Source organism: Cololabis saira, chromosome 20, assembly GCF_033807715.1.
Source record: "Cololabis saira isolate AMF1-May2022 chromosome 20, fColSai1.1, whole genome shotgun sequence".
NCBI classification, from domain to species: Eukaryota; Metazoa; Chordata; class Actinopteri; order Beloniformes; family Belonidae; genus Cololabis; species Cololabis saira.
The window spans coordinates 35006082-35032722 of NC_084606.1; the positions used below are offsets into that span (position 1 = coordinate 35006082).

General features: G+C 40.5%; 1 protein-coding gene across 3 annotated transcripts in view; it reads right to left on the minus strand.

The window, feature by feature from the left end:
• Window positions 1-7066: 7066 nt before the first annotated feature.
• The window catches only part of LOC133420678 (NACHT and WD repeat domain-containing protein 2), a 115531-nt gene continuing 95956 nt past the window's right edge, over window positions 7067-26641 (minus strand). For 2 of the 3 annotated variants that reach the window (XM_061710442.1, XM_061710441.1), the window contains exons 6-8: window positions 23390-23540; window positions 17892-18481; window positions 7067-15226 (exon numbers count right to left, since the gene is read on the minus strand). In XM_061710442.1, coding sequence (XP_061566426.1) covers window positions 11330-15226; window positions 17892-18481; window positions 23390-23540 — 4638 coding nt within the window. In that variant the 3' untranslated portion in view covers window positions 7067-11329. The remainder of the gene's footprint in view (window positions 15227-17891; window positions 18482-23389; window positions 23541-26641) is intronic. The other variant, XM_061710443.1, reaches the window with a different exon arrangement.

Below are 26641 nucleotides of genomic sequence, written 5' to 3' on the forward strand. Positions count from 1 at the left end.
AATACAGATTTTTTTCCGTATTTGGGAATTAAAAGTCGCGTTCCGTATTGATCCAATACAGACACGTATTATGCTCTTATTTATTGATGTCATAATATACAGGTGAAGGTTGGAAAATTTGAATATATTGCAAAACTTCATTCGTAGTAAATTGAACTTAAGGTGAAACAAATATATTATTTCCCACTACATGCAAAGTGAGATATTTCAAGCCTTTATTTGTTATAATTTTGGTGATTATGGCTCACAGTTTATGAAAACCCCAAATAAAAAATCTCAAAAAATTAGAATATATTATGAAATCAATAAACAATTAAATCATCAAAATTATAACAAATAAAGGCTTAACATAGCTTGCTTTGCCTGTAATGAGACTATGTAATATACATGTATTAGTTTCACCTTTTAAGTTGAATTATTGAAACAAACTAACTTTTACACTATATTCTTCACCTGTAGCTAATATTATACGTCTGGGCTGATGTGGACATACGTATCATTCAATTCAATTCAATTCAATTCAATTTTATTTATATAGCGTCTAATACAACAGAGTTGTCTCTAGACGCTTTCCAGAGACCCATACCCAGAACATGACCCCCGAGCAGTTATTACATAAACAATGGCAGGTAAAAACTCCCCTAGTGGGAGAAAAACCTTAAGCCAAACAGTGGCAAGGAAAAACTCCCCTTTAGGAGGGAAGAAACCTGGACCAGGACCTGGATCATAAGGGGGGACCCTCCTGCCGAAGGCCAGACTGGTGGTCAGGGACAGCAACAGCACAGCAGGCAGGTGGAAGCAGCAGCGGGATGACCAGGGGTGGGGACTGCAGGCCACCACGCAGCTCCCGAAGCTCCGGCCCAATCAGCAAGTCCCAGGTTGGGGTGCAGGGTCGGGGAAAGACTTCTTCATAGGAGGCTATTTTAGTTGCTATATGGTTGGCTGTCTGTACAGTCATGCAAGTTCAATGCTATTAAAGCACTTTAAACTTTAAATCAAAGCATTTTGTTTTTTCATATAAAATAAACACATTTCTATGCATTTTAGAAGTTTTGGGGATGTCCCTTCTTTTTGGCGCCTGCGCTGCTGAAATCCTGCATGTTTCGGTCAGTTGATGTAAGACGTTTTATTTTTTTAAAGACAAATCTAAACCACTTTCAATAATACAGTATATATTATAGTTCATCAAAATAAATCAAATCATTTCTCACAAACCACTCCTAAAGTGCTTCCACCTAACTTGTTATTTGACAATTTTCACCTGTTTCAAGTCAATTTTCACTTGAAATAAGTAGAAAAATCTGCCAGTGGGACAAGATTTATCTTCTTATTACAAGCAAAAAAATCTTGTTCCACTGGCAGATTTTTCTACTTATTTCAAGTGAAAATCTACTTGAAACAGGTGAAAATTGTTGTTTTTTTTTTCCAGTGATGAGTCTTGTTTTAAGTGTAACTAGATTTTTTTACTAAAAATGAGACATTTTAACTAGAAATAAGACAAATATTCTTGTTAAGATTTTGAGTTTTTTCAGTGCAGAATAGAGATTTAAATGTTTATGATTGTAATCGTAAACATTTCAAACAATAAAAAGAAAAAAATACCATGTGAAATGATCCAACTTTAACACAACCAAAACATGTTTTCTTGTTTAAAGTGTTAAAGCGACTGGTTTATCTGATAGAGGCAGAGAAACAGCCACATGCCTGGCAAATAGGCTTCTCCATTTCACAAAATAAAGGTTTCAATTAGATGCAATGATTATAACAAAGGTTCTGGCTTACAGAGTTAATACTGCTGACAAGAAAGCGGCTATTTTAAGCCTGGGTAAATAATGCCGTACTGTACGTAGCGTGTGACCTGTGGAGACCTCCTGCTCCACAAACAAGAGGTATAATTATATGCTTGTGCGGCGCTGCAGGTGGAATGTGCTAGCGATAGTCAAGCCCTTGTTGTCCTTAGGACTGGAAACCAACAGACATGAGCTCACCATCATTACAATGAGAGGTGTGGCCATGGCCGTGACTGCTGTGGACCTGATGTTGCCGTGGAGACAAGACACACACACACACGCATACACACACACACACACACAAAATAGCTTAGAGTGACACCACTGGGAAATTAAAACGGTAGCCCAAAGCAACAGGATTTTATTGGTGCATCACAGCTTGATCCTGGGATTGATCACTTGGCAGGTTTTGTGTGTTTGAAGCGGGTCACCGTGCAGGTGCACCGCACATGCATCACCTAATTAGAATGACACCGTCATGCGCCAGTGTTGGGGGAAATACTCACCACGCTCATCTGGCCTTCAGCATCAAGCACAGGCGAGCAATTACTGGCCCATCAAAGCATTTTACAGCTTTGTTCTGTATCTGTGTGTGTGTGTGTGTGTGTGTGTGTGTGTGTGTGTGTGTGTGTATGTTGAGGGTGTTGCTATTGTTTGTGTTTTCTGGCTCTGGTTAGGATAATAATGATAAAAATTAAAAACAACCCCACATGCACGACCCGTTTCACCGCCTGCTCTGCAACGTTACATGGAGCCACTGATAATTCTGAACTGGGTTGACTGGGGCCAATTAAATCTGAGTTCATTTGTTTTAGACGCTTTCATGACTAAGGCCCCGTTTACACGTAGCAAAAACGGTGGTGTTTTCATGCGTTTTGGCCGTTCGTTTACACGAAAACGAACGGAACCATATTATCCAGAATCACGGCATACACTTTCATTGCTATGCTGATGATACGCAGCTCTATTTGTCTATGAAGCCGGATGAAATAGAACCGTTGGTTAAACTTCAGGCATGTCTTAGGGACATCAAGGACTGGTTGTCCAGAAATTTCTTGCTTCTAAATTCAGATAAAACAGAGGTTATCATTCTTGGTCCAGAGCATCTTAGGAAGGGATTAGATGGTGTTGCGATGGCTTCCAGTGCAACTGTGAGAAACCTTGGTGTTGTTTTCCATCAGGATTTGTCATTTAAACCATATGTCAATCAGGTTTGTAAATAGCGTTTTTCCATCTCCGTAATATTGCAAAGATTAGGAATATCATCTCGCAGAGTGATGCAGAAAAACTAGTTAATGCGTTTGTAATGTATCTTCTAGACTGGATTACTGTAATGTGTTGTTAGCAGGATGTCCAAGTAATTTGCTGAATAGGCTCCAGCTGATCCAGAATGCAGCAGCACGAGTGCTGACAGGAATCAGCAGGAGAGACCACGTCTCTCCAGTGTTAGCGTCGCTCCATTGGCTACCTGTAAAATTCAGAATTCAATTTAAAATTTTATTACTTGCATATAAAGCCTAAAACGGCTTAGCTCCGCAGTATTTACAAGATTTGATAGTGCCTTATGTTCCTGGCAGAGCTCTCCGCTCCCAGGGTGCAGGTTTACTTGTAGTTCCTAGAGTATCTAAATGTAGATTTGGAGGGCGGGCGTTCTGCTATCAGGCACCATTACTTTGGAACCAACTTCCAATCTGGGTTAAGGAGGCTGACACCACCTCCACCTTTAAAACTAAACTTAAAACATTTCTGTTTAGTAAAGCCTATAGTTAGTGTTTAGTAAACCTCTAGCTGGTGTTGGTAAATCTCTAGGTAGTGTAAACTCTAGTGTGTTAGAGTCAGTAGTCATAGCTGCAGCTATAGAACAAGACTATAATAGTTAGTCTCAAATATAGCTTTGCGGTAGATATGCTGCTATAGGCTTATGCTGCAGGGGGGCACCGACATGATCCGCTGGGCGGTGCCTCTCACCCTTCTCCTCTCCTCTTCCCTTCCTCTCTTCTCCATTACCATTTTTATTTATTATAAATATCTCATAGCTATCATTTTTGTCCATCGTTCCTGTAGTTTCTTGTGCCGGCCCCCCTTTTTTCTCTTTTGTGCATGTTTGCAGGCCGGAGCCTCGGGAGCTGCGTTCTGGCCTGTGTCCAACCCCCCCCCCCAATCCCCGGTCATCCCGTTGCTGCTTCCACCTGCCTACGTGGATGTCTGCTGTTGCTGCCATAGACATATATAAAGGCTAGATGACTCACGGCGGAGTCTCCAGCGTCGTTCACCCGCGGCCATCTTGCCACAGGAGACTCTCTGGTGCGCATGCGTGCGCTATAGTTGTTGCTGTTGGAGGGTGAGTGGTCTGTACAGACAAAAATACTCATAACTTGCTGAAATCTTGACGGATTTACAAACGGATTGGTTCATCATAAACGTCATTAACGTGGGTATGATTCGGGATGCTTGGACATGTTGAAATTGTATCTCTTCGTTGCGAAAAACGACCTAATCATGCAGCATATACAATAGTTGTGTATCACCACTAACTAACGTTACCTGCCCAAGTTATCAAGGGTGATCACCAGTACTCAAGTTGTAAAAAAAAAAAAATCAGGGGGGATGGTGGATTTTATCATATGGGGACAGATAATTTGTGCTGATTACAAATAATATAATATATTACAAATAATAGCAGTGACCAAAACACCTGCAGAAATACTGCAGGAATGACATAGCAGCAGTTAAATGCAGCCTTCTGTAAGCTTTAAATATCCACTGGGCTTACATCAAATACATCAAAACACAACAATAAAAAACACTTTTCTGAACTTATCAATATGACTCTGTCCTTCACAGGATAAGTAACATGGATCACTGCAAAAACTCAAAATCTTAACAAGAATATTTGTCTTATTTCTAGTTAAAATGTCTCATTTTAATGCAAAAATCTTATTACACTTAATGGATAGAGGTGTGTATATATATATATATATATATATATATATATATATATATATATATATATATATAGACACATATATGTAATGTGATGTCATGATGTAAATACATCATAATGTAATAATATATGAATATGTTATGTCATATGAATACATGTTATATGGTAATAATATGTATATGTTATAATGTAACTATAAATATTACTAAGAATACTATAGAAATATTGATTTAATATAAATACCATGTCATGGCTATCTGTTTCTGGTTATTTTCATATAAAAGTACGTTTTTCAATGTTTATAATTATTCACAAGTATGCAGTGTCATAACTACATCTCTGACGTTCATGACAAACCAAACTGTTTGAAAATCTGTTAAGAATTGAGCAAGTTAAGGTTGTTTAAGCAGTACATGCTCCATTAAACACAATGTTAAAGTGAGCGAGCTCTCCTGTGGCAAGATGGCCGCCGTGTGACGACGTCGCTCTCCATTGGCAGCAGCGCGGACGAGTCATCTAGCCTTTATATATGTCTATGGTTGCTGCTTCCGCCTGCCTGCACCCCCCCCGCCCCCCCCACCTCTGGTCATCCCGCTGTTGCTTCCACCTGCCTGCTGTGTGCTGCTGACGTCCCTGACTCCCCCAGTCTATGGAGCCAAATCAAGGCCAAAAGTTTTGCTAATTTGAAAAAAAAATTTGAACCTGAATTTTTTTTTTACAGTTTCAATTTTATTTTTTTCAGTATCAGATCTTTTTTTCAGTTTCAAATCTTTTTATTTCAGTTTCAAATCTTTTTTTCAGTTTCAAATCTTTTTTTTTCAGTTTCACGTCTTTTTTTTTCAGTTTCACATCTTTTTTTTCAGTTTCAAATTTCAAAGTTTCAAATTTTTTTTTCAGGTTCAGACTTTTGGCCCGGATCTGGCGTGGGGGGCGTGGCATCAACTGAGAGGGGCGTGGCATCATGAGTGACAGCAGAACAGAGAAGGCGGGGGACGTTCCTCAGTCATGTTGCCTTCAGGAAACGTAGGTTGCAGAAGTGATCAGTAGAAGTATGATTCAACACTGTATATACACCATATTCACGTGATTGGCAGTGGAAAAAACTGATATTAGTGACACATTTCTGTTTAAAAAGCTGTTTTAGACCGTATTTGGCACCAATCGCAGTATAAAAGCAATAAACTATGCCAGACTGTACAGTTCAACAGCCACACTTTAAAGTTTGACATTTCCCACTTCAACATACTACCAAGTACGGTAGCACTAATATCAATTTTTTCCACTGCCAATCACGTGAATATGGTGAATATACAGTGTTGAATCATACTTCTACTGATCACTTCTGCAACCTACGTTTCCTGAAGGCAACATGACTGAGGAACGTCCCCCGCCTTCTCTGTTCTGCTGTCACTCATGATGCCACGCCCCTCTCAGTTGATGCCACGCCCCCCACGCCAGATCCGGGCCAAAAGTCTGAACCTGAAAAAAAAATTTGAAACTTTGAAATTTGAAACTGAAAAAAAGAGAAGTGAAACTGAAAAAAAAGACGTGAAACTGAAAAAAAAAGATTTGAAACTGAAAAAAAGATTTGAAACTGAAATAAAAAGATTTGAAACTGAAAAAAAGATCTGATACTGAAAAAAATAAAATTGAAACTGTAAAAAATTTTCAGGTTCAAATTTTATTTTCAAATTAGCAAAACTTTTGGCCCTGATTTGGCTCCATACCAGTCTGGCCTTCGGCAGGAGGGTCCCCCCTTATGAGCCTGGTCCTGGTCCAGGTTTCTTCCCTCCTAAAGGGGAGTTTTTCCTTGCCACTGTTTGGCTTAAGGCTTTTCTCCCACTAGGGGAGTTTTTACCTGCCATTGTTTATATAATAATTGCTCGGGGGTTTATGTTTATGTTTATGTTCATGTTCATGTTCTGGATCTCTGGAAAGCGTCTAGAGACAACATCTGTTGTATTAGACGCTATATAAATAAAATTGAATTTAATTGAATTGAATTATTCAGGCTTGACACGTGTCATTTGTTGACGTTTTTTTTCCAGGATTCTGATTGGCTAGCATGACTTTATCTTCTCGTTACACTGCCCCCTGTAGGTTTGGCTGCTCATAGCACCTTAACAGATATTTATGCGGGTTCGTGTAAACAAGGATATTTTTCAAAACGTAGAGGGGGAAATATCCGTTTTTGTAAATACACAGCTATGTGTAAACGTGGCCTAAAACTGAGCAACCTCTAACTGCGGTGAGAAGGAAGGAGCAGCACTGTTGAGGCAAAAGAGTGAACCATTTTATTACATTAAAATGTTTCATACAAACAATGCATACACACTAGTTTCATATTGCTTCAGACATAAGTTTCTTTTCTCTTTGATTTTTCAGTTAAACAACTCTGTAACAAAATCTAAGTACAACATTTATGAAAATATAAATCTCTAAACAGGTAAGTCAGTCCTGACAATACAAACAATACCATAGAAACATTCATTACCAGTATGTCAACTATGAGTTGCAAACGTAATTTATTAAAAGTCATTCAAGTTACTTAACATACAATAATACTGTTTACTGGCTTCCATAATGACACATTCAAATATACTCTTAGACTGGCATTCCAATATATTTTTATAAGAGGACTCTTTTAAACTTTTTTTTTTTTTAATTTATTAATTTTTTTTTTTTTAAGCAAAGATAGCACATTTTCTCTATCATAAACATAATCACAGTCAACACTTTAACAGTTTGGTAACAATATAATTACAGTACAAGCCTCAAAAACAAATGAGACGGTCAATAAAATGAAATAAACTATAGTAGGGACTTTGGACCTAATTAATAAATTTAAAGCTTGATGCTGTTACCCAGTCCGAAAGGGCCATTGTCTCAACTTTCAAAACTAGTAAACGTAAGATAATATGGACTAGCCCTTACATAGTAAACGTTGAAGTGAAAGTGTTTTTTTTTTATTTACTATTACTATTAATTACTATTGATATTTCATGCCTGTCAGATGATTCCACTTATCAGAGCTTGAAAAAGGTGAATTTAAGGGTACCGCGGACATGCTTTATAGAAAGCTTCCCCAGCAACTGAAAGGTACAACCTCACGGATATATCTTTGAGATTGTCAGCACATTTTAATTTCAGCCTGTGATGAAGCCTCGAGTCAGACACTACGTCAGAAATTTCACACCATGCGCCTCATGTTCACTATGTGTGCTATTGTTTATCCTACTTTTGAATGAAGAAACAATGCAATTTGTTTTTCTGGAAATATTTGATAAGTGTATTATCATGTCATCTTGTTCACACTACCAGGCCAAATCAAGTTTTTAGCAGATCCGATCCACCGGTCTACATCCGGCTCGCTCATGTGACGCTATCCTGGAAGTGGAAAATGCAGTTCCTCTACCGACCACTAGGGGCTGGCTCCAAAGATTAAAACATTCTCCTTTGACCTCCATGGTAAAACTGATCAGTTTTGCAGCTAAAATAAACATATTTTCAGTCTGGCAACTTTTTGGTCTCCATGGCTTCCACATCCGTGACAACTGTAGAGTAGGTTGAAATTTTAACAAACCTTAGGTAAAAGTTTATAATGCCACAAATGTATGCATGATTAGGGCTGTATCTTTTCCAGTCTAATATGCTAAACTGTTATCACTTTAGCTACTAAGCAATTAGCATTTCTATTGAATCTGACATATAAGCTCTGAACTAAAAGCTAGACTAAAACTCAGCTTTGGCTGTGGTTGAAGCTTAGCTAAGCAGCCAGAAACAGCATTTAGCTTGTTCTACCTCTTGCAGCAGCAGAATGAATGAATACAAGTTAATATTAATGGGTATTGTAGGTTAACATGAACTAAGCCTAAATAAATGAGCTAGCTTGTGGTAACTGAGCTAAAGTGTGTTTGAGCTAGAGTCTAGGCTTGATCAGTGGTAGAGCGGGTTGTCCAATGAAGGTTGGCGGTTCGAATCCCGCTCCGTCCCAGTTGCTGTCTTAGTGTCCCTGGGCAAGACACCTTACCAAGCTTGCCCCGTGTGAATGTGTTTGAATGTTGGTGGTGGTCGGAGGGGCCGTTTGGTCAATATGGCAGCCACGCCTCCATCAGTCTGCAGGGCAGCTGTGGCTACAAACGTAGCTACCACCACCGGTGAGAATGTGTATGAATGAATAATGGTCTAAGTGTAGCACTTTGAGATTCATTGAATGGAAAGTGCGTTACAAGTTAAATTCATTATTATTATTGATCATTATGCCCATTGGCCCTTTTTTTCTTTTTAATTAACTGGGATTCAGCAGAGACAGCTTTGTTCTTAGAGTCTCTGATCCGATTATGATCCAATCTTTCTGACTGGTTGCTATGGTAATCTAAATGCATAGGATGGATGTAAAGTTACAGGAAAGCGCCAGAGTTTGAGGACCCTAATACTTTATTTAAGGAAGCTGACTCCACCCTTGTGTCAGTACAGCAGAGCGTATGAGCTACGCAGGTTAGCTGTGAGCTAATCTGTCTGTCTGTCACAACAGTAGTACAGCACTACAGTAGATGTAGTCGTCGTTTGTGTCACACAAAAAAAAACAAACTAACAAACAAAAAAACAAACTGCATGTGATTTGAATCCAATTAAGAAAAAAAAATATTTTATGAAGTGTTTGACTGTTAAAAAGTGTATTCATAGACAAAATCTGGATTTGCTAAATTCAGACTTGGGATAGCAGTGTGAACATAGCCTACATCCACCGATGTGGCAAAAGGATTGAATGTTACTCCTTGAAAATTGAAATGTTACAACTGTATGTTAAATCAGCATGACCTGACTTACCATGCTTCACCACTGCCATGCACTGTGGAAAATTTAAACCAGTATACTGTCCAGAGCTTAAATGCTGCATTACTAAGCCATAAATGTGGGCTTTTCATACGACTAGCTTTTTGCTATGGTCTTGCAAAAATATTCATACCATGGTAGAATAGTACATGGCGTCTTTAGTGTGAAATTTCGGACACAGATAGTGCCTTTGAGGCCTACAAAACCTCTGCCACCTTTTGTAAACTATGCAACAGAACTTGGAATTCAAAATTAATGCTGAAACGTTTTCCATAAAATCAACATTTTCTTTGAATTTGTGCTCAGACGTTCAAAAACAAATACATTTTCTTTTCCCTACAGCTAGTTTTTCCCCTGCACATTCAGTATCTTGAATATCTTATGCAAAGCTGTTTTTTTTCTTTTTTTTTTCTTCTGTTTTACAAAAGGTGATACAACTACAGGCTTTGAAATGATTCTCCGACATCATGTCCCCAATCATTTCCCTGACCAGGAGCAGATAATTCAATTCTACTGATTTCCAAAAGGGCTCCACCTTTCCATTTTAAAGATGACAGGATCTTTGCTTTTTGTTAAAAACAGGCAAATGTGGGGAGAATGTAGCATTTCAAGTAAGCCTCCAAAGATATCCTGCGTGTTTCGATCAGTTGATGTAAGACATTTTCTTTTTTTACAGACAAATCTAAACCACTTTCAATAATTTATACTACAGTTCATCAAAATAAATCAAATAATTTCTCACAAACCACTCCTAAAGTGCTTCCACCTAATGGTTAAATTTCTAAATGTAGCCACGTTTTCTTCAAAACTTACTCTCTCCTTCTATACTGAAACATTTGAAGTAACTCCATTACACCTAAAGCAAGTACACTGGTTAAGGCGTGAATGTGTATGGTGCTATGCTACACTGTATGCTCAATAGTGGTGTTTCCCTTAACACAAACTGCACACAAACTGATGGAACCGCCAGTAAATTCACATCAAATTTACGTAAACTGTTCCAAAAAAAAACTCCTACAGCTATCATTATACAAAGCAATGCCATCAATCTCTCCTGATGTTGACTGGATTTCGGTAGATTTAACTTCAATGCAAGTATTATGCAACGGTGCGTATAGTGTGTTTACAAAGTCCCTGCATTTTCATAAATCTTGTAATCTGCACATAAAGAACATTTTGAATTCCAGGCACTCACTTTGATTGCATTAAGCACAACATAACATTTTTAAGGAGTTGCACAAATTGCAGCAGCCAAAAAAGATATGTACATATGTCAATAGTTCGTCCTTTTTGTACAGTACTCTCTGATGTTATTACAAACATAAATCTAAGTTTTTAATAACAATATTATGTCTTAATGTGTTCAATGTAAATAAAAAAATGAAGATGGATAAGATCACTGCTTTAAAAATGTTTGACCAAGACATTTGAATAATAACTTAGTTCTTCAAATGCAAAAGGACACATAATGGCAAACTAATACCCTACAGCTTACATTTTTCTTCTTTTGTAAAACAGTATTTTTAACAGTCTTCATGTGTAAAAGTAATATAAGGAGTATCATAAGTTGAAAGTAAGTTATACAATATTTGAGTGCAGCGTTAAAATGGTCGGCCCACTAACTACCCACAGGGCTGACATCTGCAGCTGAATCACATGGCTGTAAACAAGAATCAACTGCAACCCCAGAGATTCTAAGCTTTGTCACCTGTCTCCACCCTCCTGGCTGGACTCCTCTTGCTCCTGTGTTCTCCATCTTTCACTGCAGCAGTTCTGCCTTTTTTGTAGGTGTTGTCGACTCACCCTCTCCAGAGTCTGACACGTTGATGGGGCTATCCCTGGAAAAGACCTCTGTTGACTCCCTCCAGACGCAGTCGGAAATGCTCTTGAAGGAATGGTTGCCACATTTGGGGCGGACCTTCTGGGAGGCGTTGTTGACGATCTGTCGGCTGTTGGAGGTGGCTATCTTTATCTTCAGGGCAGCATCCACACGGTCCACAACTGTATATGTGCCGATGCTGCCGTCCTCAAATCCAATAATGATGTTTAGTGCTCGCTGGGAGAGAGACAGGAAGGTGGGTGTCTTGTAAAGTGAACATGTGCCGATGCTCTTACCATCAGCAAGGCGCATCACGATCAGATTGGACACTACACCTGCATCATCGTCCTCATCACAGTTTCGGAAACAGACATACACAAGGTAACGCCCATCTCTTGATAATTTCTGACGCCAGATTATGCCTGCAGCATGTACAAGCCTCAGCTTCCCACTGTGAAGATCAAGGACATTAATATTCTCATCCCCTTTGGAGACTATTCCTAATTTTCCATTGGGCGAGATCTGAAATTCCTCTAGATTTTTGAGGAAGTTGGGTGGCAGCTGGACACGCCTGCACACTGATTCATCTGCCACACTCCAGATGAAGACGGTTTCCGTGGATGTGATGAAGACCACACAGTCTGGGCAGTCAGGAATGAGCTTGAAGTTGACAATGCTAATGCCGTCATCACAGACAAACTTCTTTGACACACTGCCTGACCAAAGGCTGACAGCTAGGAGTTTGTTCTTGGATGTTCCCACCAGGAAAGTGTTTGCTGTGGTGATCAGTGCACTTTGGAGAGTGACTAAGATGTTGCACACTTTGTGTCCAGTTGCAAGCCTCCAGACTCTGGAGGCATTCTGCTCACAAAGGGACACCACAAACTGGTCATTGTGGGTGATTAGCAGCTGTGATATTCTCTGTCCATTGATGCGGAAGATGTTTTCTCCAGTGTTAATTTGCCAGATGTACTGACTAGACTTGTCATCTGAAGTCACCATGAGATCCCCTGAGGAGGTAAGGACGCAGTTCTCCACTATGCCCTCGTGTTTGAAGACCATCTCAATAAACCCAGTGCTAAAGTTCCACTTATGGACAGCTTCTGAGCCATCCATGGTGAAGACGTAGTCCTCTCGACCAGAGAGCTGCAAGGTCTGTATCTTCTTGCCTGTTTTGTCAATGTTGGACATGGCGGTGATTATATCAATATCCCAAACCGACAGAACTCCACTGCTGGCAACAGAAAGAAGCAGGTTGTGGTGAACTGATTTGATAAGTTTAACAATAGCTCCTGAGATCTCAATCAGACTAGCCATGCACTGTCCACTGTCCCTCCTCCAGACAAAGATGGAGGAGGTGTTCTCCATGGAGGCCACAATGCTTTGCCCATTCTTGGAAAGAACAGCAGCAACAAAGCGTTCAGTACGTTTAGCTTTGAACTTCTCAACCATCTTCCAAACTTTTGTGTCAAGAACCTCGATACTCCTTGCCTTGCAAAGAAGAATGGACCGCTGGTCTTCAGATAACTCAATGCCCACCACTTCACTGTCATCCCCTCTACAATCATAGTCCTCCATCAACTTCGGGTTGGTTACCTCTTTGGTGCTCCATACTGACAAGCTGCCTTCATTGTCAATCATCACCATTTGGTTAAGGGTGTCCAGTACAAGGATGGATTTGACAAACCCACCAGAAAACTCAGACGTCACTGTGGCCAACTTGTCCCCATTACCTAGATGAAAGATGGAAGTGGTGTTGAGGTACTGGCCACAGAAGGCATACATTCCATCTGGTGAGCACTGGACACAAGTAACCTCGTACCAGCAATGGAACTGGTAGAGAGGCCACCCATACAAGAGGTCAATGACATTGACTTCTTTACTGGCCTCAAGCCAAGCCAAAGCATGATGGGTAGACAGAGTAAAACCATTGATGAAAGCAACTTCACCGCTGACACCACTGTGCTTTGATCCTTTGATTTCAACCTCTGACAAAAGGCAGGATTTGTGATTATCATAGATGAGCAGGGTATTTTTGGTTGTGGCAACAACCAGGTACTTCTCATCAGAGGTTAGCCTGATTCCCAGCACAACAGATCTGGCTGTGTCAATCTGTCGTAGGAGTTGCCTGCTCTCTACATCCCAGGTGCTGACAGACCCATCTTCTAATGCTACAAGGACAATGTTTGGTGCTAAAGTGGGCAAGATTTCAACGATCTGCATGTAGCTGGAGCAAAGAGGAAGTCTTTCTGGACTGTAGGTGACATCCATAGAGGAGTGAAGAGGCATAATGGAGCAGTACTTTGGGCCATCTTTGTCACACTCCAGAAGGAGATGTCTAAGCTTAGGTAGGGAGGTGACCACTGGCAATAGTCTCTGCTGTAGCTCTGCGGACAGAGACGCAGGGTTTTTTAGAACTTTTACTTTGACACTACGAAGAGTGGTGGCTAGAAACTTGAGCTCCTTTTCTTGGGTGTAGCTGTAAGCTGTGTCAATGTCTGTTAAAGCCTTTTCAAATTGTCCAATCTTGATCATTGTGTACAGCCAGCTGAAGTTCATGATCACACCAAACATCAGATCATCCGTTCGCCCACTCCTGGTGAGGTGGTACACGAGCTCTGTCATCTTTCTGTGATTGACAAAGAAAATGTCAGGCTCCAAAAGGTTGCACTGGAACACCCAAGGCTGTTCGGGAGTCTGTCTGTCGTAGGAGTATTTATCAGATGATGTTTTTTCATGGGACTGTTGATGATGAGGGTTCTTGTGATGAGAAATGTTCAGGGAAGTGAAATGGTTGTTGTCATAAGTAAAGATCTTTTTCCTTCCTCCTGACCAGGCCCCAAGGAAGTACTCAGCCAAGAGGCTGTGCATCTGATGCACATCCTCCTCATTGCTGAGGTACAGCTTCTGGGCTATGAGATGAAGGTGCCTGTTGGCCCAAACCAACAAGGTGACGTTCCGTACCTGCCGTTCTATCAGATAGCCCTCAAGCTCTTCCCTGAGCTTTGCAACTAAGTCATAGGAGATTCTCAGAGGGTTTTTGAGGTAATTTGCCACAATGACATCGCCAAGAACAATGTTGTCAAGAGACAGGATATCTTCCAACTCAACTTCCGTTAGCCCAGCCTTGGCCATGGTGATATACCCTAATGCTCTGAAGACAAACCGTTGGCCCAGTTTGTTCTCCACAGAGTAGAAAAGTTGTTCTATGCTCTCATGCACTGTTGAGCAGAGCGACTTATCATCCACATCTTTGTGAGACCTCCAATGAACTACTTCTCTGTAGATGAGATTAACAAACATTGGCAATGTACACTTGGCAAGTGCCTCGTTGACATATATTTGTTGGCCTGAAGTTACCTTTCGCTTCACCCCAAGCAATTGCTGTTTTAATGTTTGGCTGCAAAGTTTTCGGTCTCTCTGGATTAACTCCACGTAATATCCGTCATCATGGATGAGGTGGCGGAGCTTCTGCAAGATTCCATGTTTATTGGGCAGCGTTGATACAACAATGCGAACTGTGCGAGGCAGATGTATGGGAAGCCACCACAGCTTGCGAGCTTCGTCTCCATCTGAGAGCTGCTCCAGGCAGTCTAAGACGATTACCAAGGGCCTGTGGAATGATGATTCCCCTAGGAGGTTGATGAAGAGCTCCCTCATCTCCTGAATCTTGTTAGGCAAAAAGTGAATCAGGCAGCGGTAGTTTATCGCGATCTGTTCACAGATGCTCTGGAGGAGAGTTCGTAGGTCAGTAGAGAGCAGGCTTGAGCCAATAAACCGAACGACTACCACAGGGTCTGTTTCAGGGCCCATCTCTTTCTGAAGCCATGTGTAGGCCTGAAAACAACAAAAACAACAAAACAGCACTGAGAATTGATGACTAAATTAGATAGACTTATATTCTGTATCTGGTCTTTCATAATGTTCCAAAACTACTTCTTGGGACAAGAACTGAGAATTGTCTTCAGGTGGCGAACACTTATTTATATTTAATGAAAGTCTGATAACTAGATCCTCCTCCCTGGAATATTCCATGAAGAGAGAAGGGGATTTAATTAACTGTCATTATAACAGTAGGTGTTAAAAAGTGGGTGTTAAATATTTTAAATCTATGAAACACCAAATTCCCAGTAGAGATTTCAGGAAGCAGAAAATGGACAACACTGAAGGCTCCTACTCCACTATTAGCTTTGAAACAAAAGATCTGTCTTTGGAACATTTACTATGTAAATATATGTATGTATATATATATATATATATATATATATATATATATATATATATATATATATATATATATATATATACATATATATATATACATACACATACCACAGTCTGTGTGAATACTCGATTCTGATTGGCTGGCAGGTGTAGGTTATAACTTAACCTAGAAAACAAGTTTGGTCAAGTTGCCTGATAACTTTAATATCATTGCGCTGGATCAACTGCCAGGTGGTAACCACGGCAACGGAGATTCAGAGAAGAAGAGCCGGCTACCGCAGTACGGTGACATGAGTGATTTTGTAATTTCTTTTAATTTATTTGGTGAATTTAACAATTTTGATGACTGGGATGCAGAAGAGGAGAGAACAGAAAATGAAAAGAAACCGGAGAAACGGCAGAAGGAGGTGACATAGCCTACAGAGCACGGTTGCTGGCCGTCTCTCTGATGCTGGGCTGGAAAATCGCTGGGAGAGCAGCCTGCAGGCTTACTGGACTCCATCAGTACAGGAGAGACCAAAATGGAGCAACATTTTATCATCTCCCAATGCTCCGGCAAGCAGTGGCGAGGATCGCGAGCCTAAAACTTTAAACGAACAAGCGGCTGCAGATGAGAGATTAAATAGTCCGCTCAGCCGCTCAGCTGTGGCTTGTTATAAAACTAATGATTTCAACTGAAAACACATTAAAGCATGAATAACTGATTTAATATTTATGTTTTTTGGTAAGTGACCGTGGTATAAGCGGGATAATGCCCTTCGAGGTGGACATTATCATAAATATATGGACTTCGCGGAGGCAAAGCGGTCAAAAGAAAATCAAAAATCAAAAAGGCCAGGCATGACTTGCAGGACTTGAGTAGAAGCAGAGCAGTTTTGTCTTCATTTACCACCTTTGGTATTCTGGCTTTAGTCAGATAATATTCCTGTTTTATTCTCATCCCACAAAGGGCTTGAAGCCATCATTTAATCTTAAAATGCAGTGAACACTAATCAGCTGGAGATGACTATACAGGACACAACGGAGTTGTAAGAAACAGTTGTGTGAGTAGTTGGAGATTTTTCTTCAGTTGATGCAAAAGCTAGCTTCTATTAACTTGCATTCAGACATTAAAGGCATGTTTGGAAATCACTTGCTATCAAAAATGAAAGAACAAGATGTTAAGATGCTTGAGACTGTAAATCCTAACTCGAAAACAGACATTAGGTCCTATTATTGTGAAGCAATAGAGGTGTTTTGTAGCAGTATCAGTTAAAATGAAACTGTTAGTGTGTGTATGCTGTTTATTACTTTTAGCCTGAGGCAAAAAACCTTCAGGTCAATTTATCCTTAACTTGATTTAATTCTCAGTTTTAAACATTATCTTTTAAAGATTTGCTCCCTGGTGATGTGCAATTTTCACATTTAGAATTTTACTCTATTATTTTTGCTGTTATACTTTTACAGAACCTGCTGCAAGCTAAATATGTGCATTATACTGACGGTGGATATAAGTACTGAACAGGAGGAGTAGATATGACTGTCTGCGGCCAACCAATATACACGTATAAAACACACATATCCTTAAAAACATACATCTGGCATTATTACATACATGACTGTCTCAGAAAATTAGAATATTGTGATTTTCTGTAATGCAATTAAAAAAACTAAAATGTCATACATTCTGGATTCATTACAAATCAACTGAAATATTGCAAGCCTTTTATCATTTTAATATTGCTGATCATGGCTTACAGTTTAAGATTAAGATTCCCAGAATATTCTAATTTTTTAAGATAGGATATTTGAGTTTTCTTAAGCTGTAAGCCATGATCAGCAATATTAAAATAATAAAAGGCTTGCAATATTTCAGTTGATTTGTAATGAATCCAGAATGTATGACATTTTTGCATTACAGAAAATAAAGGACTTTATCACAATATTCTAATTTTCTGAGACAGTCCTGTATATAAATATATTAAAAAATATATTAAAAAGGGAGAAATGCACAAAGCAGATGTGGAACAGTGGGCACACACTTCAGAGAAGCATAAAAACAAATGCATGACAATGGATTGCCTCTTGGCAGATGCGCAGATGGTCGTGCAAGTGTTTGATGAGATGAAATGAACAGTTGCACGCCTCCTCATACTCTGTTGCACAACGATGGACACATGTTGAGATCAAACAGATGGATGGAAGGAAACGTTAACACGCTGTGAGAGCCGAACAGGAGGAGGGATGAGGACAACACAAAAAAAAGAAGTGATTAAACATTCTGCTGTGCACGTCTCACCTGTTTGGCCACCTCAGACAGCAGCAGGGTCTTCCCCGTGCAGGGTCCTCCGTACACCACTAGAGGGCTCATCCTGCTCCCCTTAGACGGCATCACATACTCCTGCACAAACTCTAGAGACTCTGTTTTGTACTCGTAGAGCGCTGCGTAGGTCTTGCAGAGGGACAGGTGCTGCAGGATCTCGTCGTACAGCGGATCCGTTTCTGTGTCAAAGTTCTGCTGGACCGTGGCCTGGATGATGTCCACCATGTCCTCGTAGAACTGCTTACACAGACCTTCCACGTAGTGGCTCTCCACCTCCTGGGAGTAGCCCAGCTTCATGTCGCAGTGAGTGACGGAGGAATACACGCGGAGGTTGGAGGCGGCCACGATGGTCGGGATGAATTCGTCCCTCACCTTCAGGAGGCGTTCGTAGGATTCCTGGTTGCGCATCACGCGATCGGCAGCGACCACGATGTCCATGTAGCGGGACATTTCGGGGAGTTTGGCGAAGCGGTCGAAGTTGGAGATCTTGCGGATGTAGCAGACACATTTCCTGAGAAAGGCAGGTGTTTGTTTCCCAAGGGCAAAGTCTAATTCATCCTCCAAAGCTGAAATGAGAGACAAAAAAATATATATTTATCATTCTCTGGTTCAGAAATCTCCTTTGTAACATCTTCCAATTGTGAAAGCAACCAATCCTTAACATATTACAATCTGCAAAAGTAAAATAGTGCAGTAGAAGAACATTTCCCATATTCTTAATCTCACAAAGTACGGTAGTATTACAGTTTGTATTTTCACTATGTAATTAACCCTCCGGGACAGTTCTAATAATTGTTACACTTGTACCCTTCAGCGCAAAAAATGCGCATTTCATAAAGTAACTATAAAACATATTATACATTAATATTATATTCTACTTTCATTGAGCTATTTTTTTCACCTACATCTGACCTAATTATTGATATCAAATATTCATGATTCTTTTAAGATTTTAACCCTTTAAATGCCAGGTTTTTGTCATGATGCCACCATGTTTTTAGATGAAAAAAAATGAAAAAATGAATTATTTTACTATATACTATTTACTATATACTACATGCAAAAGTAGATTTTTTTGTTTTGGACAAAAAATGTATCCCGATAATTTCTGGCATTTATCCCTATAACGATAAAAAAAATACCAATACAAAATACGTCATTAACGGGATTTTTCTTTCTTTCTTTCTTTCTTTCTTTCTTTCTTTCTTTCTTTCTTTCTTTCTTTCTTTCTTTCTTTCTTTCTTTCTTTCTTTCTTTCTTTCTTTCTTTCTTTCTTTCTTTCTTTCTTTCTTTCTTTCTTTCTTTCAGGCTCATTTCTTTCTTTCTTTCTTTCTTTCTTTCTTTCTTTCTTTCTTTCTTTCTTTCTTTCTTTCTTTCTTTCTTTCTTTCTTTCTGGCTCATATTTTTCTTTCTTTCTGGCTCATATTTTCCTTCCTTCCTCCCTCCCTCCCTCCCTCCCTCCCTCCCTCCCTCCCTCCCTCCCTCCCTTCCTTCCTTCCTTCCTTCCTTCCTTCCTTCCTTCCTTCCTTCCTTCCTTCCTTCCTTCCTTCCTTCCTTCCTTCCTTCCTTCCTTCCTTCCTTCCTTCCTTCCTTCCTTCCTTCCTTCCTTCCTTCCTTCCTTCCTTCCTTCACGTACGTTGTGCGTGGATTTAACACAGAACCATAAATCAGCTTTACACAAAAACATCATCAAGGGGAATTTATCGTTTTTACCGTGAGATGACAAATTCTTACCGTGGGGAATTTTTTTGACGTTACATCGTGAACGGTAAAATATCACCCATTCCTAATGAGCAGCAACATTGATTTTCATGCATTATTATTTTTTGTGCAGTGTCAAATACTCACACTTTGACCCTTCAGCGCAAAAAAATGTGCATTTCATAAGGTAGCTATAAAACACATTATACATTAACAAAGGGAAAGCACAATAATCTCTAAATCATACCATCAAACCAGTTTAGCCCTCGTCCTGGTTGTTCAGTTCAAATTTACAACAGATACTCCTCCTTTTCATCCCCTTTCCAGTATTATTTGTTCTTTATTTCAGAGTTGTGTCTGGGTTATAAAACACTGACGTGTCATTTTATTGCTGAGCTCGTGTCCCAAAATGACAGCCTAAGAGATAAAAAGGAGCATCTTGGAAGATTAGTTTAGTGCTGTCCAAATAATTCAGTAATAACTTGGCGATTCCCACTTGAAATGTCTTTTCGAGGGAAGAAGTGATAAGGAACACATTCAATCAGCTTCACAGTATAAAAATAAGAATGAGAGGAACTATGTTGTTCTTCTCCTTTTTTCACCCGACTACATGCGCAATGGTATGAAGATCTAAGGATTACGGTTTGATCCCAGTGGGAAAAAAAACATGTGGAGAGCATGCAAAGAAATCAATAAAGACAACATTAGCATCTTACATATTAAAAATGTATTTGAAGTCTTTGTTGTCATCCCTGAAGCTTGTAAAGAACTGGAAAAACTGTGCTTGAATATGACATTTACATTCATACAATCTTATTTCCTGGTTAAATAAAGGTTAAATAAACTGAAATACATCTCTCTGGTTTGGTTTAATATTTTATTCTAGTCTGCCTTCCTCATTGATTCTTTATCTGACCAATATTTGTGAATTTTAGAGTCTGTGGCCTCAGCCATGACTGTGAAATGTCAGTAAGAGTAATTACGCTGGGTAAATCTGTGCTGCTGTCTGTGGTGCTGAAGTAAGAGCCATATATTTAATTGCACCTTTTTCCTTTGTCAGTTTTTTCATGGATCTACTTATTCTTCTCAATATACTGTGCATCACGAACACCAAACTCTATATTTTATCGTCACTTTCTTGATGGAAGTGGCAACATGCAAATCATTCCCACAATATATTAATGGCACTCAGTATCGTCTGCACTGCTGGAAACAGCAGCCTCATAGACAAATGCAATAGAAGAAATATGACTATTGGTTAGGGCTGAAAAATGTGTGAATTCTTTTATTGTAATGTTATTTTATGTACATTTATGGTACTGTGGCCTGTGGGGCTTCTTTAATGTGGCCAGTGCTGCCTCTTGACAGCTGGACTGCAGCGCATTTTCAATTTTCTCAGCATTTTTTCTGTTTTGCATCTCACTTATAATAATAATAATAATACAAAATAATAAAAAAATCTTCATTTATATAGGACTTTGCCAAAACAATGTTACAAAGTGCATAACATGGCAGTGAGGACTTAAAACAGCAGCAAAAACAAACAATAGCAGTGATTCTCAACTGGTTGGTAGTGGACCCGACAGGGGGTTCACAGGCTGGTTTTAGTTGCAGGGCCTTAAAGGAGCTGTATGTAAGAGCAATAATAAAACGAATCATAAAATGACCCTGATATGTCAACAGACATTTAAAAATCATGTTCATTTCAAATACTTATGTCACTGACAACAGCACTCAAGCCAGGATATTCCAGTTTAAAAAGAGGAGTTGCAGCCCTCAACTGATGTTTATGTTGTCATTTTTTGTTTTGGCCTGAAGCTCCACCCTCCACCTATCTCCCAATCACCAAGTCAGTATTGTTTCTGAAGCTCCACCCTCCACCTATCTCCCAATCACCAAGTCAGTATTGTTTCTGAAGCTCCACCCTCCACCTATCTCCCAATCACCAAGTCAGTATTGTTTCTGAAGCTCCACCCTCCACCTATCTCCCAATCACCAAGTCAGTATTGTTTCGGCATCCGGGTTGCCAGCTTGGCTCTAATTATCGCAGCCATGGCAGCCTACGTTCCTGCTGCATTCTGCAGCCTACCTGGCAACCTCTGGTCGGGGGGAGGAGGGGGAGGGTACACGCCGCTCAACAATATTTGGAAAGTGACTGCAGTACCAGTTTTGGCCATTTCTTACAGACGGCTCCTTTAACTGAGGTAAAGGTAAAGCTGAAGACGGACCACATGAGAAATATTGGTCTACATAACACCCCTTCCAAGAAAATTAAAAATGACGAACCCAAAAAGAGGGGAAGACAGCTAAAATGAACAATAAAAGATGCAACATATTCATCCTATATCCAAACTACTTCTGCTGGACAGAAGTCCTGCTTTTTTGCAGGATAGATGCTCCATCTATGCTTTTATGTTGAACAGAAGCAAACATAAATGTTATGCTTTCCTTACACCCAGGTGTCAAGACTTGAGCCATTCTCTGTTGTTTGGTGTGAAAAGTGCACGAGGAGAATGGTATTTGTCATTGGTGGGGATGACTGTAACGGATAGGGCATTATGACTTTGTAAAACCAGTGAATGGCTACAGTAGGTTTTTGACGTTATCTCTAATGTGCAGCCTTTTTTTTTCAAATCATGGATTTGATTTAAAGGGGACCTATTATGAAAAGCAGGTTTTCTCTTGCTTTAACATATATAAAGTGGTCTCCCCTCAGCCTGCCAACTCAGAGAAGGAGGAAAGCAACCAAATTCTGCAGTGTCTGTACAGCCGCCCGGATGAGCCGTCCAGTGTGATGTGGATCTACGAGCCAATAAGATTCTGCTCTTGTCGTGACGTCACGACAGGAGCAGAGGTTTGGCCTCCGATGCGTGAAACCACGCCCACAACTATAAAACCGTGTAACTGCATGAGAGCGTCCGACTATCGTAGCACTGCGTGACATCGGACGCTCTCTGTCCATCTCCCTCCAGCAGCTGCCACTTTATTGAGGTTTTTGTAGTGAAATGAGGAGGAATCATAGAGATAACTTCTCATTTCAACTAACTGGATCAGCCGTTCCTCATCCGTGACCGTTTCCTACAGCGCTTTCAACCGGCTTTCAACGCGAGCGACAGGAAGAAAATAGAAGCAGGGTGTCCGACAAATGTTCAGCTCAAAACGGTACGCCGCATCGCTGCGTCCAGTTAGGACAGTCCAATAGAAAATAAAGCAATGGAACTGATTTTGTCGCTGGTGTAAAGGCTGATTTATGGTTTTATGGTACCAATGCCGACCCTATGGCGGGGCAGGGTCTGCGTCGATTTAACGTAGAACCATAATTCAGGCATAACTCCGCCGGCCGGAGCTTCTGCCATTTTTTCGTAGCGGTGTACCGCGTCATTCAGGCAGCCAATCAGCACAGAGCCTCATTATAATAGCCCCGCCCACTCAGAATCCTGCATAGATAATGAGGTTAGAGAATGGGAAGATAAAGACATGGCTCAGAGGCTGAATTTCTAATTTATTCAGAAAAAACAATCAAAAGCTTGTTTTTAAAGACATTCAAGGCCTGTTTTAAAATAGACATTAAATGCCATAATAGGTCCCCTTTAAAGTCAACTAATTGTTCAGCTCTACTACAAATAAGGTTTTGCTGAAGATGATTTACATGTATCTGTCATGAAGACAGATGAGTTGATGTATGGCCAAGCAAAAGAAAAATAAAAAATAAATCAAACAAACACATGACCTAAAAAGATGCAAAAGAAAGAAAAAAGAGAGTGTAGACTAACCAGAGCAGAGGAATTTCTTGGCCTGAGGGCTCTTCATGGTCCCCTTCTCCTGGAGCTGCAGCACAGCTGTTCTGAAGATCCTCTTGATCTCCTCCGACACATTCCTCCAGGCCTTGTCGTTCTTGGTCTTTGCTGCGCCGCTGGACTCCATCTAGGTGGGACAGGGGCCAGAGAGAGGACAGACCGTACTACCCAGACTGTACACTCATCACGCACTGAGGGAACGCTGTCATTCCTATTTGTCCAAGTAGTGCGGAGACATGTACGCTAACAAAAGGAACATTCACGTCTTATTCAAGTACATTTCCCAATCGGAATAAAGTCGAGATGACATGGAAAAAAAGTAGAAGCAGCAATTCATAAGATTTACTTTGACTTTAACAGCAGACAGTATGAACCCAAGATAGTTCATGTTTTGTCTCTTTAACTTCATTTAGGCCAGCAAATCAGAAATCCTTGTATCAAATATGATAGAGCTGGGATTATAGGGTTAAACTCCTCTGTTAAACTAGATATTGGTAGCTGCAATATTCCTTTCCTGTACAATGCTACACTACTTAGACCTCTAGGGAAACCTAAACACTTCCTTATATCGGAGCCAACTACCCTCTCCATTCTCTCCATGGTAGATATTGGAATTTGTGAAAATGGACAATCCACCTGGGGAATAAGCCAAACTGCTAACACCACAACTTCAGCTTTTCTGGAAGAGATTACTTCTCTATTCTATCCAATCCTCTAGCAACATCCTCTCAAACTCGCTCTACCTGCTCTTTAATACTCAGGTCCACACTGTACCACCTGCCTAAACTCTTCACTCACTTTTTTAACTGTTGGGATTTCCTCCTCACCAACGATACACTTCCTATCACTTAAAGGAGCTGTATGTAAGAGCAATAATAAAACGAATCATAAAATGACCCCGATATGTCAACAGACATTTAAAAATCATGTTCATTTCAAATACTTATGTCACTGACAACAGCACTCAAGCCAGGATATTCCAGTTTAAAAAGAGGAGTTGCAGCCCTCAACTGATGTTTATGTTGTCATTTTTTGTTTTGGCCTGAAGCTCCACCCTCCACCTATCTCCCAATCACCAAGTCAGTATTGTTTCTGAAGCTCCACCCTCCACCTATCTCCCAATCACCAAGTCAGTATTGTTTCTGAAGCTCCACCCTCCACCTATCTCCCAATCACCAAGTCAGTATTGTTTCTGAAGCTCCACCATCCACCTATCTCCCAATCACCAAGTCAGTATTGTTTCTGAAGCTCCACCCTCCACCTATCTCCCAATCACCAAGTCAGTATTGTTTCTGAAGCTCCACCCTCCACCTATCTCCCAATCACCAAGTCAGTATTGTTTCGGCATCCGGGTTGCCAGCTGGCTCTAATTATGCAGCCATGGCAGCCTACGTTCCTGCTGCATTCTGCAGCCTACCTGGCAACCTCTGGTCGGGGGGAGGAGGGGGAGGGTACACGCCGCTCAACAATATTTTGAAAGTGACTGCAGTACCAGATTTGGACATTTCTTACAGACGGCTCCTTTAACTTTCCCCTAGAAACGGAGATGCTCCCAGACTTGCTAGGCTTAATCTTCATGTCAGCCCACCTGAGATTCATATTTAGTGTCAAATCATCCATGGAAGCCCTAACTGGTGGGAGTGGTATCCCATTCTGACATCTCTCTCCACCTACAACCCATTTGGAAGCTCTGACAATTATTAGGGCCCGAGCACTTACAGTGCAAAGGCCCTATTGTATCTGTAGCAATTTTTTTTTCTTGTTTTTATTTTAATTTTTCCGACGAAATGAGGGCCTTTTTGCCCCCCTAAACGTGCCCCAAAAGTTAATGGTTTGTATTAATGGGCGTGGCAAAATGGCTCAACAGCGCCCCCTAGAAAACTTTGTGCCTCAACGGTTTGACGTACATGCAGGAAAATCGGTACACACCTGTATCATGTCGCAACTTAAGGAAAAGTCTCTTGGCACCATGGCAGAAACCGAACAGGAAGTCGGCCATTTTCAATTAATCATTAATGTAATTTTGGCGCAATTTATGCCATTTCTTCGGCTGCTTCTCGCCCGAACCGTAACGTGCACCCAGGTGTGTTATACATCAAAATGTTCGTTTCCATCCTGCGACGACGCGCATTACTTTTCTCAGTCAAAAGCGTTACCGTGGCGACGATAGACGCCAAAAAGCGCGCCCCCCATCTGATTGGTCCATATTTGATAGTCCCTACTTTCTGCCATAACTTTTGAATGGTTTGACATAAAGAGTCGTGGGTGATGTCATCGGACTCGGTTTTGAGTCCTTGAACATAATTGGTGCAAATTAGCCCCGCCCCTTCTTCTCATTGGTCGATATGTGATAGTTCCTATTTTCTGCCATAACTTTTGAATAGTTTGACATAAAGAGTCTTGGGTGGTGTCATCGGACTTAGTTTTGAGTCCTTGACCTTTATCCATGAAAATTGCACGAGCGAGTGCCCGTTCATCGCTGCTTGCAGCTTTAATTTCCATTGCAATTGTGAATGCCATTGGGGAAATCGTACATCCTGCCATAATACCTGTTTCTAACCTCTGCCAGCATGTTGTGAAACTTACCGTATTAATACACAATCCAATGTCCTGAAAATATGCTTTCATAAAGTTAACAACTATCCCATGCAGAATAAAATAATCAAATGCACTCCAAATTAGGCTATGTGGTGCTGAACCAAACGCAGTTGCAAAATCTAAAAATATCCCATCCAAATTCCTTTTTCTCAATCTTAGCGCACCCACAGCTGCTTTCTGCACTGCAGTATCTATTAAACCTTTCCTTTCTAAGTAATTCACTAATTTCTGTGTAACTGCACTTAAGAAAATGTTACCCTTTACATCCCAAAGAGAAATCATCCAGAACTGGCTGAGGTCCAAAGACTTCTTCTCCTTTGGAGTAAGGACACTCCCTGCCCGACGCCATGCCCTTGGAATTATACGCTTCTCCTAAACTATTCTTAACTGCCTCCACAAAAACAGAAGGATATCAGGTGCACCTTTACAGACCCGGTAGGGAACACTTCTTGGCCCTCAGGCCAGAGAAGCCTTTGTACGCCTCAGTACTTCCTGAACTTCCTTCCACTTAGGTGGCATGTCAGGTGGAAGACCTGCCTTTCTTTCGTGCTCTGAGTAAATCATTCTTAAATATTCTTCAACCTCAAGTCTTGTTCGTTTAAGCTGCCCTCCTTTTTCCTGGCTAAACTA